This window comes from Pteropus medius, unplaced genomic scaffold (genome assembly GCF_902729225.1).
Source record: "Pteropus medius unplaced genomic scaffold, Ma_sr-lr_union100, whole genome shotgun sequence".
Taxonomy (NCBI): domain Eukaryota; kingdom Metazoa; phylum Chordata; class Mammalia; order Chiroptera; family Pteropodidae; genus Pteropus; species Pteropus medius.
Genome location: NW_024344378.1, coordinates 6997211 through 7016478, shown reverse-complemented (window position 1 = coordinate 7016478; position 19268 = coordinate 6997211). Strand labels below are relative to the sequence as shown.

General features: G+C 46.6%; 1 protein-coding gene, 1 long non-coding RNA gene and 1 other non-coding gene across 3 annotated transcripts in view; 2 read left to right on the top strand and 1 right to left on the bottom strand.

Annotated features, from left to right (window-relative positions):
- LOC120609032 (uncharacterized) overlaps positions 1-15197 on the top strand; it is a 50694-nt gene extending 35497 nt beyond the window's left edge. The window contains exons 6-8 of the long non-coding RNA XR_005654625.1: positions 12537-12953; positions 14465-14644; positions 14771-15197. This is a non-coding gene — a long non-coding RNA (uncharacterized LOC120609032). The remainder of the gene's footprint in view (positions 1-12536; positions 12954-14464; positions 14645-14770) is intronic.
- Positions 199-17835, bottom strand: ECHDC3 (enoyl-CoA hydratase domain containing 3). The gene is made up of 5 exons (XM_039871072.1): positions 17487-17835; positions 14100-14221; positions 12568-12665; positions 8215-8415; positions 199-3612 (listed from the first exon to the last, which is right to left on the bottom strand). Exons 1-5 carry the CDS (start codon positions 17648-17650, stop codon positions 3301-3303), a joined length of 897 nt encoding a protein of 298 aa, XP_039727006.1. The 5' UTR covers positions 17651-17835; the 3' UTR covers positions 199-3300.
- Positions 10054-10172, top strand: LOC120610182 (5S ribosomal RNA). The gene has a single exon (XR_005654881.1). It is a non-coding gene; the product is annotated as a 5S ribosomal RNA (ribosomal RNA).
- Positions 17836-19268: the final 1433 nt, after the last annotated feature.

Here is a 19268-nt window from a genome sequence, read left to right as displayed (position 1 = left end):
CACAACACCTGATTTGCCCCCCATATTCCTGTGGAACAGCCACCTCCCCTAATTCGGAGCCAGTGTGGGCTAGACTGTTCCATCCAAGGGACACTGTAGGCATAGCGTGGATGGCCTGCAGCGGTCCATAGGCCTCTGTTAGGGACCTGAAAAATAAACCTTGAGCTCCAAAATATGAAAGAAAAACCCTTGCAAGACTGAAATTTAATATTTTATTGACTGTAACACATCAGCTTCAATAGTTAAATTTAACTCTGGCCTACTTGATGATTGCCAAGAAATAATCATTGTTAATCAGATATTTCAAAACAATTTTTAAAAGCAAATCATTCAACTCCCTTCCCTAAACGGGATTTGCGTTCAGTGTGGAATATGAGTATATTCTGATATTTAATGTGATGTGAGGTGGGACACCCAAAAGCATGAGCATTGAGGGCCGATGGAGGCCCTGACAGCTGCCCAAGTAGAGAATTTTAAGAGGTTTCAGAAGTCCACAAGGCTCCTCGCAGTCCTGTCCAAGCCGACGGGTGGCTGCCCGCAGTTTCCTCACAGAAGCCTCGCTGCTTCAGCCTTTAAAATGCAGATGCTGCTGGAGGGAGATGTCACTCCACCCTGACGCAGTTCACACATTTTAGTGTGCAGGAGAATCATGCAGAAATCTTATTTTTTTTTTAATGCATATTTTTGGGCCCCCAAAACCAGAATTTGTGATTTAGCAGGTCTGGCGAGGAGCCCAGGAAAGTGCAGATCATCCATGGGCCACACTGTGAAAACACTTAGTGCAGTGGGTTTTCAGAGGAAGGAAGGAGGAGGGGGCTGGCCGAGTAGTGCGCCTGCATGGAAGTCAGGGGAACTGCCAGGCTGGTAGAGATCTGCCCGGGAGAGGGTCTTCCTAGCCATGGCATCTTCTCAAGGTTCAGGCATGTCCCAAAAAGCTCTGAGCATCTCTGATGGATTTCTTATTGTCAAATCTAATCAGGTATTTTCAATGTAAAGGTAACATGCCCATATTCTCCATTTGTAAAAAAGCATTTTCTGTGAACAGAGACTTCCTGTTTCAAGTTTTACAGCAAGGTGCCCAATCCTAGTACCACAGAATCTGAACTGTCAGAACTAAGAGGACAGGAGTGCATTGGACACTCCTGATGTTTTTTTTTATGATGGTCAAACTGAGCACTGAAAGAAGTTGCCTCACCTGCACACAGTGACACAGAGAGTTGAGGGCAAACCTGGGACTGGAACTTGGTGTTCTTCGTGTTCAAATCCATGCTTTTCCTGAATCCCCTTCAGTAAGTGAAACCGTGTTGCGTTGGCGATGCAGTTTCTGACTGGCTTCCTTGGCGCACACTGGTAGTCTGTCTCTCCAAGCTGGAACGCAGTCTTTCCGTGTGTTGGGAGTAGAGTGTGGTGGTCAGGAGCACAGGCTTCAGAATCATGCAGGCCCAAACCCACACGCTGCCTCTCCCCGCCCCCGGGGTGAATGTCTTACCTTCTCGGACCCTCCTAGATGCCAGGGTCCAGGGGCTACTGCATAGGGCTGCCTGGCTGCCCGAGGTTAGGCTCATTAAATCACCATGTTCCCAGATTCACTGGTGTGAAGTTCATCAGCCATTCCCTCCACTTGCCTTCGCAGTGGTCTCTCAACTGGGTGAGAGGCAGCGAGCTGCCTTTTCCCTGACTTTCTAGCCCCTGCACAGCGGGGCTGTGCTCAGCAAAGCTCCCTGAGAAGTAAGTGATACAGAGGGAAAAGCGAACACACTACTTTCCAGAGGCACGTGTGCTTGCCTGAAATGTTTCACTCAATGTCCCAGTGGAAGGAAGCAGAGATACAGGTTAACCCCAAATTTACATTTGCTTTGGTGTGAATTACCTCACTTCGGAGGGTGGGCAGCAGACTTTCCTTCTGGATTATTTTCTGCACAGGTGACGATGAAGATTTCTAGCTAGCCCCTGAGTGCACCTCAGCTCACAGGCTGGGAGGCCGTCACAGGCCCGAGGATTTCGTGCTTGGAGGCACTTACTGTGCAGCTCACACAGACACCGGAGAGTTAACTTTTGCTTTTCATTTGCCAAATGTGTGAGAGGCCCTGTTACTTTCTCCAAGGCCCAGCAAGTTCGTAACACTCTCTCCTCTGCACTGCGTGATCCGACAACTGCCAAGCAGTAGCTGCCACAGTAGGCCACCTAGCGAGAAGGCGCAGGAGGGCCCTGCTGATAGCACTATTCTGAGCAGACCGTGACAGCCCTGTCTCTCACGACCTAGTTTATAACTGCAGCCAGCTCTTTATTGGCTTCGCAGTAAAAACTCCATGAGTGGCCTGCCAGTGACCAAACCCGATGTCCCTCGCACACAGGCACAGTTCCGTAGCAAGGAAGATCTGGTCCCTTACTTTGGGGAACTGCCATGGTGCAGGCAAGTCATTTCTTTAGTCTGGTCCCCCATCAGCCCAGGCTCTCGCCAGCAGAACGAGCACCTGGGCTTTACCAGGCAGATGGGGCTGGACCCCTCACTCCGCCCACTCCAGCTCCATGGACTGAGTGGGCCTCAACTCCTGTGCACGGGGCAGATGGCTGCAGGGCCAGCTCCTCGGGGCACGTGCTGGGTGTCTGGTAGGCTGTAGCTCTAGGAGGGGCACCCTTAGAACAAGCTCCTCCTTTCTGAGAAAACATTTTCTTTTTAATCTTTCTAAACTGGCAAAGAAAAATATTGCCAGTCGCCTACTGTACATCCATCAGTATGGGCATACACAGAAAAAAAAAATCAGTTGATTTCTTTTTTTTCTCAGATAGCTTACAGCCTGGTTGGGAAGATAAAATTGCCAGTCTCTCTAAATATTTAATCTTTTAAAATGAATTAAGATTATTCCAAAGCCATAGGCATGATTATTTCTCCTTAGAACCAAGAAGATGTGTAGTGTGGAGACCATCTTGTGGACATCTGAAATGTTTCATGTGTCTTGGGCATAGGAAATACCTTCACCTCGGGACACTTCTGATCACACGCACGGGTCGGCACCCTTCTTCCACCTTCTCCCATGTCACGGCGATCCCTCACTTAAGGTCCAGTTTCAGGCTTTCTACTGTAATAGGCCCAGCTTAGGTGCTCACCACTCCTTTCCCCTGGGTCTCATGGCTTTTAACCAGACCCCAGGCAGCGGGCCTGTTACTAATGTCATAGAGGCAGGCTGTCTTCTGCTACAGTCACGAGGCAGCACTGCGGTCGGACAGCGGGGCTCAGGTGGGGAGTCCTGAGCACTGCCCCCGGGCTCACTCGCCCTCCATGCCTCTGGTAAGGCCGGCTCAGTGTGACCAGACGGGTTTTCTCTTCTGGATGAAGGCCTTGATTCCCTCCTGCCCGTCCGGCAGGGCCACGTTGTCCACCATGGTCTGGGAGGCGAGGTGGTAGGCCTTTCTAAGGTCTTGGTGCAGCTGCTTGTAGAAGGCGGCCTTGCCCAAAGACACCACCGGCCGGCTCAGCGAGGCGATCTTCCTCGCAATTCTCATGGTCTCTTCCTCCAGCTGCTCTTCCGGCACTACTCTGCTCAGGAGCCCGTGCAGCAAGGCCTCCTGAGCGGAAATGGGCTCCCCAGTAAAAAGCATCTCCAAGGCGACCTGAGGGAGGAAACATGGGCAATTAAGGCCCTTGCCTTCTGACCCACTGCCACCTAAGTCCCACCTCTCTATTTGCCTCTATTGAGACTATCGGTATCCTGACTTCCCTCCAACCTCGGCCCAGTTATCTGCTTCCTCAAGTAACATGTCATCCATCACCCCTACCGTCTCCAGTACCCAGACTCCTGCCAGGGACAGATGGGATCTCTCCAGGAGCAAGGAGAGGGAGGGACTCTGTGTCCTCGTCCTCCTTCCCCAGAGCTGAGCTCCAGCCCTGCCGAGGCAGGAGATTCGAGCTGCTTCTTTCAAGGGCCAAGCACAGGACAGCAGCCACATCTGATGGGATGAAACCTAAAACACCGAAGGAGTGGGGCCCAGCACCTCCCACAAACCAATGCAGTGGCTGCTTCCCAGTAGAGAAATGTTCAAAGAAGCCACCACCTCAGTCTGATTTGAGAGAGCAGAACTCCTGTATCCCAGAGAAGGCGGGGGAGTGAAAGGAAATGCCTTCCAGAAGCCGATGAGGGGCCTAGCATGATTGTAACTTAGAAGGAGAGGCCGCTCTCTTTCCCTCCGCAGTCCTGAGGCCTGACAAAGGGAGCAAGCCTTCCCCACGCTCTGCAGTCTCCCCTGTTCTATCGCCTGCCACGTAGTATACCTGGACTCTGTGCTGTGCAAAGCCCAGCTTCGTGAAACTCGGTTTTACGATTTACAAGAGGGATTTCCCGATGCAAAGAAACACACCGGGCAGGAGGTGCCTCCCTCTCCCTGTCCCCTGGCTCACTCTCCTGCAGCCCCGCTAGCACCTTTGCTGTTACCTGAACATGCCAAGCATGCTGTCACCTCAGTTCTTGTACTTGCTGTTCCCTCAGCCTGCAATGCTCTGTTCCTAGGTGTCCTCAGGGCTTGTGCCCTCATCTCCTTCAGGTCTCTGCTCACGCGTCACCTCATCAATGAGAGGTCCTCCATGACCATCCTATTACAATTGCAAATCGAACCTGAGCACTGTCCTCCCTTTCTGGCTGTATTTTTATCCTTTGCACTTTCATCATGTAACATACTGTATGTTTTACATGTTTGTTTGTTTATTGTATTATCGCCTTTGCTGACATGTAAACTCCACTAGGGCAGAGATTTCTTTTTATTATTCTGTTTCTGTAACTCCAGTACCAGAAGAGTACCTTGCATATAGCAGGCGACCCACTAAATATTTATCAATGAATGATTTAATGAATGAATGGATGAAGGCAAATAGAGTATAGCAAAAGTGACGTGATAGTTCTTTAGCGGCTAGGTCCAAAGGTGATACCGCTTCCACCTGGCTCCTTGTCTTGGGAGCTCAGCCTGAGAACACGGCTGCCTTGCTCTGAAGAAGCCCAAGCCCCACTGAGAGGCTACACTAAGTGTCCCACCTCAGGTCCCCAGAGAGAGGCAGTCTCAACAGCTGGACATGTGAGTGAACAAGCCCTCAGATGATGGCCCCTAGCTGTCACTCCTCCATCTTCAAATCTTCTCAGCTGAGACCATAGACATCATGGAGCAGAGATAAGCTTTCCGAACTGAACCCTGTCCAAATTGTAGATTCAAGAGCTAAGAAAATGACTGTCGTTGTTTTAAGCCACTAAGTTGTGGGTGGTTTGTTATGCAGTGAGAGATAATGGGACTCGCTTAAGATATAAAATTTGGGAGGCATTCGCTTTTAGATCATTGTTTCTCAATCTTGGTGCCACTGTATATTTTAGGCCAGATAATGTGGATTTGTCTGGTGCATGGTAAGATGTTTAGCAGCATCCCTGGCCTCTATCTGGGGGCCAGTAGTATCTCCCACTCCCAACTTGTGACAATCAAAAATGACTTTGGCATTGCCAGATGTCCTTCTGAGCCAATATTGCTCCCATTTTTGAACCATCGATTTAGATTTTTTTTTAAGTCACGAGATTAGATTGGAAGTTCTCCTCTGTCCTAATTAGACAATTAGGAAATCAGATTGTACAGATACACAAAGCTACCATAGGTAAGTGGTGGAAGCAAGCGTTCCTACTGCAGAGAAGTGACTGGCTTGAGACCAGAGGGTTCGGATCTTTCCTGTGCTCTCTCGTGGTGCCAACTGCTTGAGGCACTGGCTCCACGTTTCTGAACCAGGCCAGCACTGCCTAGGGAAGGGAGCAGCTGCACCAGGCAGGTTGTTTATATGATGCAATGAAGATGCATTATTTAACTCACGCCAGAGGAGAGAAACACTTTACAAACGTGGAAAATTATTTATGCTCAGGGTCTGCCTGGCTCGGACACAAAGGCTCCACGCCATCATTTCTGCTCCCAGTGGACTAACTGCAGCCCTCCATCTCCAGCACAGCTGAGCAGTTTCCCCTGGTGACCAGCAGAGGGCACTGGTGATCCACACATGCGGCCTTGGCCAGCGTGAAAAGGGCCAAGCTTCCCAACTAGGCCAGTTTGCAAAAGCACCCGCTTGCCTCCCTGTGGATGTGCACAGGGACGTGTGCCCCACCCGCACACAGGTGACGGGCCTGTGTGTGGATGTGTTCCTGAGGGTGCAGTCTGGCAGTGACGCCAGGCAGGTAGTGTTCGTTCAGGTTCATGTTTTTGTGAATCCCTAGTTTTCCTCCTCAAGGGGCAGCCCAGGTGAGATCTGCAGCCCATGAACCTGGTAAAGGCCTTAAGTTCCGACAGATGATTTTCCTCCACTAAACTCCCATTATCAGCACTGTGATTTCAGCTCATCATTACCGACCACAAATCATGTCTCTGCTGCACGCCTCCAAGGAGCCCCGAATCCTGGAGCCCCACGTGCAGGGACATCTATTACAAGTCTGAACCACTTTCACGTGGCTGACTAGGAAAAAACTCTGAAGACTTCAAAACAAGAATGCTACAATTTAAGTGATTCAGAGCCGGCTGGGGTCAGGACGGGAGAAGCACAGGTCAGGGATCTGAGTGGGACGATACGGGAGACTCTCCGCCCGTCTGCTGAGTGGGCCTGGCCCACCCAGAACTGTCAGAGGGGGAGCTACTTTGGCTCTTACAACGTCCTTCCCCTTACTGTCGTGCTGGAGAATTATGTAGCCTGTTTCTGAGAACTGGGCTTCCTGGGAAGTCCTGTTTTTGTCACATTCTCCATTCTCAAAAACTAATTTAAAATTTGACAAATATGACATAATGTTTAAGTTTTAGGGCTCAAGTATAAGCCTTGACTTTTAAAGTTTCTTTTAAGAAAGAATGGCTTCTTATCCTGACAGTAGGGCACACATGCCTTAACAGGGAATGTTCCAGAATGTCAGGTGTTGAAAATGAACAGTTGCAGGTGGGCTAACCAGACAACCACATTTCACTATGCAAAAGGCCTCGTGATTTGATTTGCACAATTATAAGATAGTTTATTAATAAGCTCTGACAATTTGTAATGTATTTTAATTTAACGTACTGGCTCAAAGTAGGGGCTTAAGAAATATTTATCGAATTAATATATATACATTTACTTTAAATTAATATATATACATTTACCCGACAAGATCAAAACACTCCTTGGTCTGAGGACATTTTAGCAAGCTCTTGTGTTTTGACAGGTCACCTTTTGCAGTGTGGAGCCTACATTCAGCCAGTTTTCATACATATGTGCTTGCAAGTATCTGTGTTCAGAATTTCCTCAAAAACACACACCTCTATAAAAACTAATGAGGAAGCACCATGAAAAAAGGAATGCTTCCCTAACTGCCTTGTTCCTGTGGTTTGATTTCCCTTGGGTCTTATTTCTTTTGTGCCTCAGGCATATGAGCAACTGCTAATTTTCATAGTCGATGCTAAAATGGATACAGTATAAAGCAATTTAGTTCCCTACTAGCTATTGTATATGATTTCCCCTCACCCCCCATTTTTAAAAACAGATTTCCTACTGAAAATGAGGATGTATTTTTTTCTAGAACAAGGAAACCACTGGTTTCTACTTAAGAGATGTTCAGTAAATATTATTTTGTGACGTTATAGGAAGGAAGAAAGCTTGGTGAAGAAAATAGATTTCACTGTGTTTAGCGACGACAAAACAACTGTTTAATATTGCTGCTTCTGGGGCAGAGTCACCATGCCAGCCACAGGACGCTCATGCTCCTGAATACAACCTTCATAAAGCTGGCATACTCAGTATATCGGCTGCTTCCAATCCTTTCTGGAACCAAGCAGCCTGTTGGCATACCCTGAGCCAGTGACACTCATATCCTTTGCTCTTGATATTGGCATATGTCTCCATGCTATTGCAGCTCACGGGCAACCTTTCAGTGTAACAAAACTGAATCTCAACTGCATTTCAAATAACATTACAGAAAATGAGTGCCTTAACGAAAATAAAACAAATCCGAAACCCTAGCTAGCTGTACGAAGGGCCAGGTGAGAGTGAAACGCGTGATCACGATGTGAAGGGCGCTGTGAAAAGCCGCCTGTTCCCTCCCCGACGTGAGATGTGAGGACGACACTGCAGTGCATCCTGCCATCTATGCTTTCAGCAGAATGTCTTGGTTCAACCTGTACTTTTTAACAGGCGGATTCTGGAACGAACCTGCACCTGGAGAGGGGCTGCAAGAGTTAAATTACCTTTCTTGGCACTGCTCTTCCCAAGGCCACCCCAGGGGTGGAACAGAAGAGCCCGATGTTTACACCCGGAGTAGCAAACGAGGACTTGTCGCTGGCCACAGCAATGTCACAGCTGGCAACCAGCTGACACCCAGCAGCAGTAGCCAAGCCATTCACCATGGCAATGACAGGGACAGGGTGATTCTGGATCAGCATCATGACCTGAAGGAACAAACACACCCAGTTCACATCCAGCCCAGGGTGAGGCAAAACACCAACGCTTCTATTTCATATGAATTTACAGTTTCAGAGTGCTTTCCGTATGCTTCACTGTATCAAATATTATGAAAAATGGGTAAAAGAAGGCCCAAAGAGAACTAAATACTGACGCTGTACCACTTGGTGCTCCTGAGAGCCCCAGGAGGAAGGAACCCTATTTTACAACCAGGACTTCAAGGCTCAGAGGGGAAGGAACCGGCCTAAGGCCACAAGATCTGCAAGTAGTGGCTGCGGGATCTAAACCCGCATCTGTCTGATTCTCAGCCCTTGGTCTGTCCACCCCATACAATGCCTCTGGGAGGTTACAGTCCCCTCTGACTACTTCCCTAGCAACCCCACTGAAGAATGGAGCCAATTTTGATCTCTGGGGAACAAATAGTTCTGTTCTCACTGAGCCTGTATGGGGCTCTCATGTTAAAAGTCTGAAACTAGTATTTGGAACTTCCTTGAAAAATTCAAGTGGAAAAGGAACTGGAAGGCAATTTCCATAGTAATTACTTCTCAAATTACCACCATGAATACTTTCTCAATTCTATTAAAAAGCTTGGGAACACCCTGCTGTCATCAAAATAAACGAAATTCCTAAAACAGCACTATTGGCAAAGGAAGGGATGCTGAGTACTTGCTCAAGTGACACCCCCTGCCCCTCATAAGTCTCCAGAACTTTAACTTATTTTTCAGCTTATGAAATAACTTGGTTTATTTCTCCATTTTTTCATGACACCCTGCACAGATTGTGTTGCTATGGTAACTTCAATTTATAAATGGTTGCTCTTTGAACCCTGGCAGGGAAGGGAGAAGGAGAGGCTTGTTTCCCATGATGGCAACTCAAAGAAAAACGACCTTCATTGATTTGGCCCAAGGAATTTACCTTTTGTAGTCATAAAATTTGATATTTGTCAGCTTTGTTATAAAATAACCAATTATACATTTAAGGATATGATATCATATTTTACAGTAATGGTTCTTGACTTTTTTGGGGGGGACACCTTTTGAAAATCTGATAAATGCCAATGACTCTCTCTGCACAAGAATGCACATAGATATACCCACACTCCAAACTGTTCATGGATTTAGGGGGTTCATGCTCTCTAGATGACAGTGGGGATGGTTAATGACAGAGCTCATTTGCGGTGAACTGGAATAAGGAGAAGAAGGCACAAGAACTTCAGAAGTCTTGCTGCAAAGAAAGAAAAGATTTTGTTTCAGCTTTGAGTGTCACCTGTCACCTAATGAACTGCAGTTACTTAAGAAAAGTCCACTGACTGAGATTAGAGTTGAACAGTCTGTCTCCTGTCTGCCACCCATGACGGGGGAGGATTCCATACCACCTGGTGGGAAAATACTTAGGCCAATATACATACCCATTATGTATCAACAACATTAAAAATATTCATACCTTCAATCTAGGAATTGTACTGATAAGTAATCTGAAATAGAGTAAAAAGCTGTCTGGACAAAGTCGTTCATCAAATCATCACTCTATAATAATAAGCTATAAATAATATAAATATGTAAAAATAAGTAAATAAACTATATCCATCTAATGGGATGCTGTAGTCTCATTAAAATGAAATTTATGTCTACAGCCATGCCACCCTGAACGTGCCCAATCTCATCTGATCTTGAAAGCTAAGCAGGGTTGGGCCTGGTTAGTACTTGGATGGGAGACCACCTTGGAATACCAGATGCTGTGGGCATTAAAAAATATATATAATACAAAAAATGAAATTTATACAATGACACAGTATAATTGCACCTACGTATGATTATTCAAACAAATAGGTATATATGGGAAAAAATTAAAAAGAAATATAATGCATGTTTTTATTGTGGTTTTCTCTGGGTGGTATGATCATGGTATGATATTAGTAATTTTTTTTTCCTTTTTTTTTTAGATTTTCAAAATTTTCTGTAACAAGTATTTGTTACTTTTATAATTAGAAAATGTTTTAAAATATAGTTAAGAGACCAATTCAGAAAGGGAACCCAGAGAATAAAGCAACTGGATAATCGATCCCTTGTTAGTCAAGAATTGATTATTTCTTCTATTTTACCTCCTGAGTTCAGGACTTCTTTTAGTCCTGTCTGCTCCAAAATGTGACATAGATTTAATTCTCCCCTGACCTCACTGAACAGCTTTACTGAGGTTTCCACATTATGTCCAAAAGCGAGAGGTCCTGTCCCATTGTCATTTCAGTGGTGGGGTGTGAGGGGACAGAGAAGACTGTCCTCCTGGACTGGGGTTTCCACCTTCAGACTTCCTGGGATAGAAGAAGACAGACAAGGACAGGTGTCTATTGAAAGCTGCCACAGCAGCTCCTACGGGTCACTGTCACTCTTCCATAACCCCGTGCTTCCTCATTCTCAACTTGCCCTATTCCTGATTTGTAAGTAATTAACTATCATGCCGTCCCGGTGGTCTGTAACAAATTTGCCATAGATTTTAGATGCTGAGCCAGTTCAGATATCTCTGTCTTCCTTTCTAAAATCAAATGTTCTCATGCAGGAACCCAACATAAAATAGCTAGTTCATTCTGTTCTAATCTGCCTGTTGATTACACTTGGAAATTGAAATCTTGCGCAAGTTCATGGCTTTCATGTTTATCTAGGACAATTTTGATTTTCTTGGAAAAAGTGTTAAAGAAATCAATGCACTTTCACTCCTGTATGACTGCATTGGGGCTTGGTCCCGTTTAGGCACTGTGTCTTTTTCAGTGAGTGGAGGCATCCAGGGGTTGGAAGCATCCATGAAATCTGGCCTTTCTCTTCTGAAGAAGCCCTGGCTCCCTGTGGTCTTTTGGTAGCCCATTTATTTCTCAGTTCATGAAGATCACCCAGCAGAACGATAAAAGCAGGCCCTTTTGGGAGGATGGAAGGGCTCTACTGGTTCTTTGATGATTTTCTATTTTGGTCAAACATACTGGGTATCAGTAGAAAAATAACTTTTAAAGCACCAAACCTTGGCAAATACAGGAGCAGACTATTACATAAACATCATTAATGTAGAACAAAAGACCTAAATCTTAGCCCTCACTTGCTTTCTCTTCTCCATGAAGCCTCAAGTCAATTACTTTTCCGGTTTGTCCTTCCATAAAATGAGAAAACTATAATTTGATCTCCTGAGGGTTTCTGGAAGGGCAAGGAAAACAAATGATGGCCAAGAAGGTATCTTAGTCACCTTCCACTCCCTCCTGTTGCTCGCCTCTGTCTTGTCTATGTAGTAGTATCGTTATATATTCGTTGAGTCATTAATGACCAAATAAAAGAATGGATAAGTCCATGAATGAATGAAAAATTAGGCTAAGTAATCTTAGGGTCAGGTTATGACTGCTTTATGTCTTGTTTCTCAACTAGATTTCCATTATCAGTTTGGCAGGAAACTTTTTTACTTCTATTTCCCTCAGTATCTTGCAAGTATGCATATAGCAGGTGCTCAATAAATACTCATGAAATGAGCTTATGTTACTTAAAGTTGGATTTTATATTCAGCTTTTGATTATCAGGGGTTGATTTGATACATTTATAAATCATCCCAAACTTTTTGTTCTTTCTCCTCTATATCTGTTGGTGAGTTCCCTCCTTCAGATGGTTAAAGAGACAGTGAAAATGAAGAGGTTAAATTTCCTAGTTGGAGGTGGTGATTATAAAGGTTGGTTGAAAGAAGGGTTTGAAAATAATTTTAAAAATCATTATTATTATTCCATTTATGATTTTTTTCCCATTAATAGTTTGTTTAAAATGTTTAATTACAATACTTAGTTTCTTTCTCTCTAAAGATATACATTTTCATCTTTTACTTCTTACTTAAGACATAACCCATGATGCTGAAGATGACAGCTATCAATACCAGCATATTTTTTTCTTTCTTGTCATATTACAAGATCAATAGCAAACCATGGTCGCTTCTTAAAAGTCTAACCCAAATTGTTGCTTGGATGAAGGATTCACCAATGACCACAGAGGTTTTAGTAGTTCTGCAGTGGTTATGTCTCACAGATAAAACCTTGCCTGTAAATCAGAAGCTTAATTCAATATTTAATATGTATAATTATCATTTTCAGGCTTGCAGTGCCAACCGTCTGCCTGGCTTACCTCAGAACAGATTTGAAATACTTCAGCATGATATTGTGGACCCTGCTCATCTGTCAGTTCCTTCAAATCATGCCCAGAAGAAAATACAGGACCCTCAGCTGCAAATGTAATCCAGTTGAGAAAAGAAAATAAAAAGGTGTAAACAGCAGAACTAGGAAGTTCATTTATTTGTCTACTGAATAACGTTAGTGAACAATGGTGTATCAATGCTGTGGACACTTACAGAAAGTTAATGATCCAATTTGATAAGAATAGTTCACTTGAAAAGTTACAGCCAGTATTTCGTGATGGCCATACAAATGGTGAGGCATCTGTACTCTAAAAGGTCCGTGGTGGAAGCCAATGAAAACATGCAGTTACACAAAGGAGAAGGCTCAGTAACCTAGGTGAGTGGACTTTTTTTTCAGAGTTTTCTGTCTGGTCTCACACTTTTGTTTTTGGACATGGTCTGGCCTGAAAGTATTGACTTATATAGATCCATGAAAATCCACCATGCCTTCGGCAGTGGCCCTGTCATTTGGGCTACAGATAATGGGCACCCATACAAGGTGCAGTCAGGAAGGTCAGAGTACGAAGAGAACCCCGTTACTTTTTTTTATGAGGGGATCTGAGGATGTGGTTTTATTTGTCGTTGTCATTAACAACAAAATGTAATTCTCCTGATAAGCTGATGGCGCCCTCTCATGTTTTCCTTCTGCTGTGGCTGTTCTGACAGATATTATTTCCTTTAAACAAGTGAGGAAATTGTGTTGTTTGGAATTTAGCTGCCTTCACTACATCCAGGTTATACCCCCGTGGCCCCTGAAATATATTTGTCCTATTTATTTTCCCTTCGCCATGAAAAACAGTTGAAAACTTATATTCGGCCATAGATAAGAAGGTAATATTCTGAGTATTTGCCTCCGGAAATGCTGATCCTTAACGTCTACAACAAAAAAGTACATCACAGAGCATCATCCATTTTCTTCTGTAGGTGCTTTAAAATGCTGATACTGATATACTGATATTACTTATACCACCACCATCATCACTAGATTAACTCAGTAAAACTTCTTACTTGAAAAGAGTAAGGAAAGAAATGAGAAAAGTAGGGCACCCTGATGCCAATGAAGTAGACTACAGATATTGATTAAAAGCTTGGTAGGAACAGGAAGGACAAATCAATCAAATGGCCTAGCAGCCTGGTCCCAGCTGAGCTGGTAGTATACCCACAGGGTCAGTGATGAAACCCATCTTGTCAGGTCCCTGAGGAAACTGATTCTCTGATTTCGATGGAAAGACCAGCACAGCAAAGTGTGGCAGTGTTTCGTAGCTAACAAAAAGGAAGAGACACTTATTTTCTGCACAGTAATCTTTGCTATAACTTCCACCAAGGCCCCCACTACACAAGAGCTTTCCATAATTAATGTTCTTGTAAAGGAGCTTCAAAACGTTTCTCCTATTAAGTGAGGCAATGCCCCAGTTAATGAAAGAATCTTGAGAAACCTCTTCTGGGTACTGCAGAACCCTGAGGATGGATATCAGATAAGTACCTGAAATGATAATGACTTTCAGATCTTGGCTTTCAGCTTCATGAAGAATGTCACTTTGGAGAGATTTCAGCATTGCCAGTGACAGTGCATTCCTCTTCTTTGGATTGCTCAGGACAATGCTCCTGTGAAGAACATTTTTAAATTACTGGGTCAGGCGCCAGTCAAAACCAGCGAGGACCCCTGCAATTCCTTTCTCATTTAAGAGCTATTTTTGAAACACTAGAAAAGAGAACTGCGGGTGCTTAGAGGCAATTGAGAGGGTCTGTCAGCTCTGTGGAGTTACAGCTAAGTCAAAACAAGGAGACTTCCTGAAATGAAGGCTGGGTTTCTCTCTCTTCCCTTGATTTGCTTCTCTTTTCCTCCAGGTTTGCCGTCAGAAACGTTACTGCCACCTCAACAGAAAGGGCAAGTCAGAGTCGTTCCAGAATCATCGCTGCCCAGACTGACACTGTGAAGTGTGTGAGACAATGGCAGGAGCCAGTGGAGTCTGGCACGCAGTGCTACCCTCAAAGTACTTCTTCCTGTGGTTCTTCAGAAAGAATGAGGTTAGGAAAAGAGCCAAGAATGAAAATCCGCCCCCTAGATCTCCCCCCACCCACTGCATAGAAGAGGCAGCCAAGATGTAGCTGCCCACATGCAAAGATGACAGCATTTCCCCATCTTTTTCATAGTGGCATCCTGTAATTCTGCACAATAATTCATGCTGTCTGAGAATGGGATGGTACGTGAAGAACAAAAGGACAGAACCATACAGCAAGAAGGCTCTTCTGGACACGGCCTCTCACTAGAAGCTGACATTCAAAGGCTGCCCACTATTTTAAGGTACCCACATGCTGATTAAAATAATCTGTATTGTCATCTTACTGCCTATACACAGAAATAACTTATTTTTGCTGTTATAAAAAACAGGCAGCGAGCCAAACACCAGATTATTGTTATATATTTTATGTTTCCCATCAGTCTCCACCCACATTTTCTGCCTTCCTCATTCTTTTTCTGTGAATCTGATATTCCTATCACTATGTGGCAACTTGGATCCTCCATAAATAGCCTCCTGGGCCACCTTTTTCTGGAAAATCACTTCGATGACTGAATTTATTTCAGTGCAAAAAGAATACCATTTTCTATGGAATACCATTTCCAGTGTGCTGCCATCTTCAGGTGGCTGTGATATTCACCATTATTTCTCATGTACATGTTTCTCCTAAGTAAAAAATGACTTGCAGCTGATAGAGTTTGAAACCTATATACTGTTTTTGGCAGGGGAGGGAGGCCACAGTGAGAGAACTGCTGATAAACCTTCCAGTAAAATAATGAGTGTGCTTGCTGTAGCAAACTCAAAAAGCTGTCATCCCATCCGTGACATATGCTTAAATTAAATTCTAAGGCCTCAGGCAAATTGTGTAAAAAGATGCCAGCCCCCAAATGCCCATGCTGCATGGCAGTGTCTGCTCACATGCATCCCATTAATCCTTTGGCTCGCACGGTACACACCCTGTCAGAGTGCTCTAAGTTGCTGAGTTCACTTTTCAACCCAGTGTACCCAGGCTTCTGTTCCTGCCACTCCACTCAAACTGTTCTCCCCAGGAAGCTCCTGACTGTCAGAACCAAATCCAATGCCATTTGGATCATGCCCTCCTTCTGGCTTTTCAGTCCTCCTCTGGTCCGTCCTTCTCCATTTCTTCCATATGCTCCTAGCCTTCTGCTAACTCCTAAATGCCGGCCATCTTCAGAGCTCCCTCCTGTGCCTAATGCAGTGCCCAATTCATAGCTGGCCCTCCCTGCATGACAGTGGCATTGCTGAGAGGAACCACTTTCAAAAGGGACACTCGAAGCATGACTGAATTGCTCAAGTTCACCTACCTAGTGCCCAACATAGTGTTGCTTTCATGCTGAATTTGGGGGTTTCTTTCTGACTAAATGGTTCTCAGCATTTATGGCAGGTTGTTCCAATAGTCTGTCTCCCTTTCTGATTCATGTTTAACTCTGGAGAACTTGATCAGGCCTCCTTTCGTCATCTGGCTACCACGCCACAAGTCAGGCTTCTGACCAGATGGACCAGATCTGCAGAAGCAGAATTGCCCTTGAAAATGGACGAGATGGGCCCTGCCTGGGCCCTGCCTGGGCCCTGTGCTCCGCGCCCCTGTGCTCTGGGCCCTCTTCCAGCTGTGCCCCTCCAGGTCAGCAGAAGACCACTGGGGGTAATGGGATATGCCTGCCTGAAATCGCATCCCCTTCCCACGCCTGCTGCAGTTACCCGAGACCTTGGACTTCCCAGGCTGAGCAGTGGGTACCCCTAGGCCCAGGGTGACCAAGAGGAGTTGTCTGTAGGAGGTGAGAGCACAGGTGTGTGGACGGGGTGTCTGCAGACCCGTGTGCCAAGTTTCTGGCAGAGCAGCAGGAAGGAGAAGTGGAGAGGTGGCAGGGGGTAGGAGGAAGAGAAAAAAACTGCAGACCAGCAGCTGGCTCTCCACAGCTTTGGGGGGACTCCGAGGAGCCTGGGGACTGTAAATTCAAACATGGCCTCCCAGGTTTTATGAAGGCCTACTTGTCAAGGCAAGGAAAGAAAACATGTTAAGCAGTTAGCTTAATCCGTAACTTTTAAATACTTAGCCATGCTAGGTGGGCCTCGCAGTGGGCCCTTACCTGGCCAGGCAAATGTCAGGGTGAGGCCTGGATGGGACTAGGGGCCCTTCAACCTTTACTGCTTCATCGTCCAGTTGCCACGGTGTGCTGTGCACTGGTATGGTTTTATGGGTTTTCAGCTTGTTGAGCCAAAGGGCAGAACTCAGTATGGTGTGTCTTTCATCCTATTTATTGACCCTGCACTTCTGGGTGAGAGCCAAAGAGCAGCCCCACTAGACCTGACATGGCCTTGGAGCCAGGTCAAGTTTGCGGGACAAAGAACCCTCCAGTGAAGGGCTTTCTCAAAGGCCACAGCAGCCTTGTGGCCACCAGCAGAGCCAGAGAGTCCAATGACAACTGGGCCGGGTTGCCCTAGCTATTTAGGTGGAGTGCTGGGGCCCTCAGAAGCAGTCGTACTTGAAACCCCCCAGTGTGAGCCCTGCAGGGTCCCAAATGCTACTGTGCCTAGGCAAGAGACCTGTTTAAGCACCGTATGCGCGATTCCTCCCGTCAGCTGGATTCTGCAGTGACGGATAACCGGGAATTCACAACAGCGGGCGGCACTGACCACTAACAGAGCCCCCACTGGACTCTGCGTGGGATGACGGGGGCGCGATGCCTGGCTTCCTCTGCCTGTCTCTCTTCCCAGGTCTCCACCGCCTGCCCCATCCCCCTTCCGCCCCAAACTGGGAACAGCCCTGTAGGACCGCGGGCCACTCCCAGGGGAAGGGAGGCCAAGGCGCCCGCGGCCTCGCCGCTGACCTGATGCCGTCCCGCTGCCGCACGCTGGTGGGTCGCGGCCCTGGCTCCGGCCTTCCGGCCCCGACCGGCCCCTGGCTGCAGAAGCTGGCGGCAAGCGGGGCCCATGGTCCGCGCCGGAGCCAACCGGGCCCCTTGGCCCCGATGGCCCGCAAGCCCACGACCATAGCAGCTAGGGACGGTCCCTGGAGACCGGAATCCCGAGGGGCGCTGGTGTGAGCCCGGTCGCTGCGCTTCGACCGCTTCTGGCCGTGGGCAAAACCGGGTCGAAACTTCCAGGCCCAGGCCTAGATTGGACACTTCTCCCAGGGCCGACCAGGTCCCTGCAGTTCCGCCTCGGGCCCCACCCACTACCGGCCCGGCCCGGCCCGGCCCTCCCACCACTGCCCGGGCCTCACCCACTACAGCCCCGCCCCCCGGGCCCCTGGCGCCCCGCCCCCGAGGGGTTGCGCGTAGGGGCCAGGGGTGAAGGTCGCAGACTCCAAACCTGCAGGGGATCTTGGCTCTGTGTTCTCTGCGGATTGTTTGCCTTAGCACCCCAGATAAAAAGTTTAAGGGATGCCAGGTCTGGGCTGTTCTGTTTCTTTCTGCACCAACACAAAGAATGTGGTGGTGTGCCTAGATTAGAAAAATGAATGTCATTACATCAGGTGGTGAGTGGTGTGAGCTACTATGCCACTTTGTTACTTCATGCTACCCACGGGAAAACGCCCAGGTCTGACAGGTGATCACAGGCCAAGACGTGAAGCGTATTCCATTCGGGCGTTGACTTTTGCATGCTTTATGCCCTCTCTTCGAGAAGCCCTGGAATCTATATTTATCTCTTGGGTTTTTCAAATGCAGGTGGGGGTAGGAAAGACACCAAACAGGCATAATATATTGGGGGCAAGGCACGGATAGGTGAGAGCAAGTCTTCCTGTCTGAGACCAAATTAAGGTCCTCCAGGTTTAGGGGCAAGGAAAGAGCAAGTAGGACTTGTAGGAAAAGCCAGAACAGGGCAATTGTGGTGGGATTTAGCAGGGTGGTGGGCAAAGCCTCCTGGCGAAATTGGAATGGTGGGAAACCCCAACTAGGGCAGAAGCAGGCTTGCTACTCTTCCTTTTTAGAACCCAAGGGGAGTCATAAGAATCTAGGTGGTATGAAATGTTTGGGCAGATGAGCCTGAGCACGTCACAGAATTTCACATGGCCCAGTGTGATGCTGTGACAGCAGACTGGCCCCTGTCCTCTGACAGGGGCTTGGAGCAGCTGAGAGAGGTCTGGACCCAAAGAATCTTTAAGGGGAGAGAGGTGGGAATGGAAGATGACTCAGTGTGGACTGACAAGTTGAAAACAAGGTTGGACATCTTGGATAGATGCCATCACCTGTATGCAGACTAGAATATGCAAAGGTAACAAAAACAACAAAAGCAAGTCTAAGTAGCTCATTTCTCACTCACACAGTAGGTCTACTGCAGATCAGCTGAAAGCTTTGTGCTGGGTTAGTGCTGTCTTCACCCAGGGACCTGTTAGAGCAGCCTCTCTCTGAAAAGCTGACAGTCTCTGTGGTAGAGGAATTTAACAGAAAGGAATCGGGAGAAGCATGAACTGGCGCTTAAAGCTTCTTTCTGGAAATGCTACTTGCGCTTGTGTTTCATTTGCAGAAGCAGGTCATGCGGCCACACAGGTGTGTGAAGTACAGCCCTCCCATATGTCTGGAAGAAGAGAGCTACAGTCTTTCTGAGCAATGACTTCCTAATTATTACCACACTATCCAAGCACAGAGCCTTGGTGTTATAAACTAATT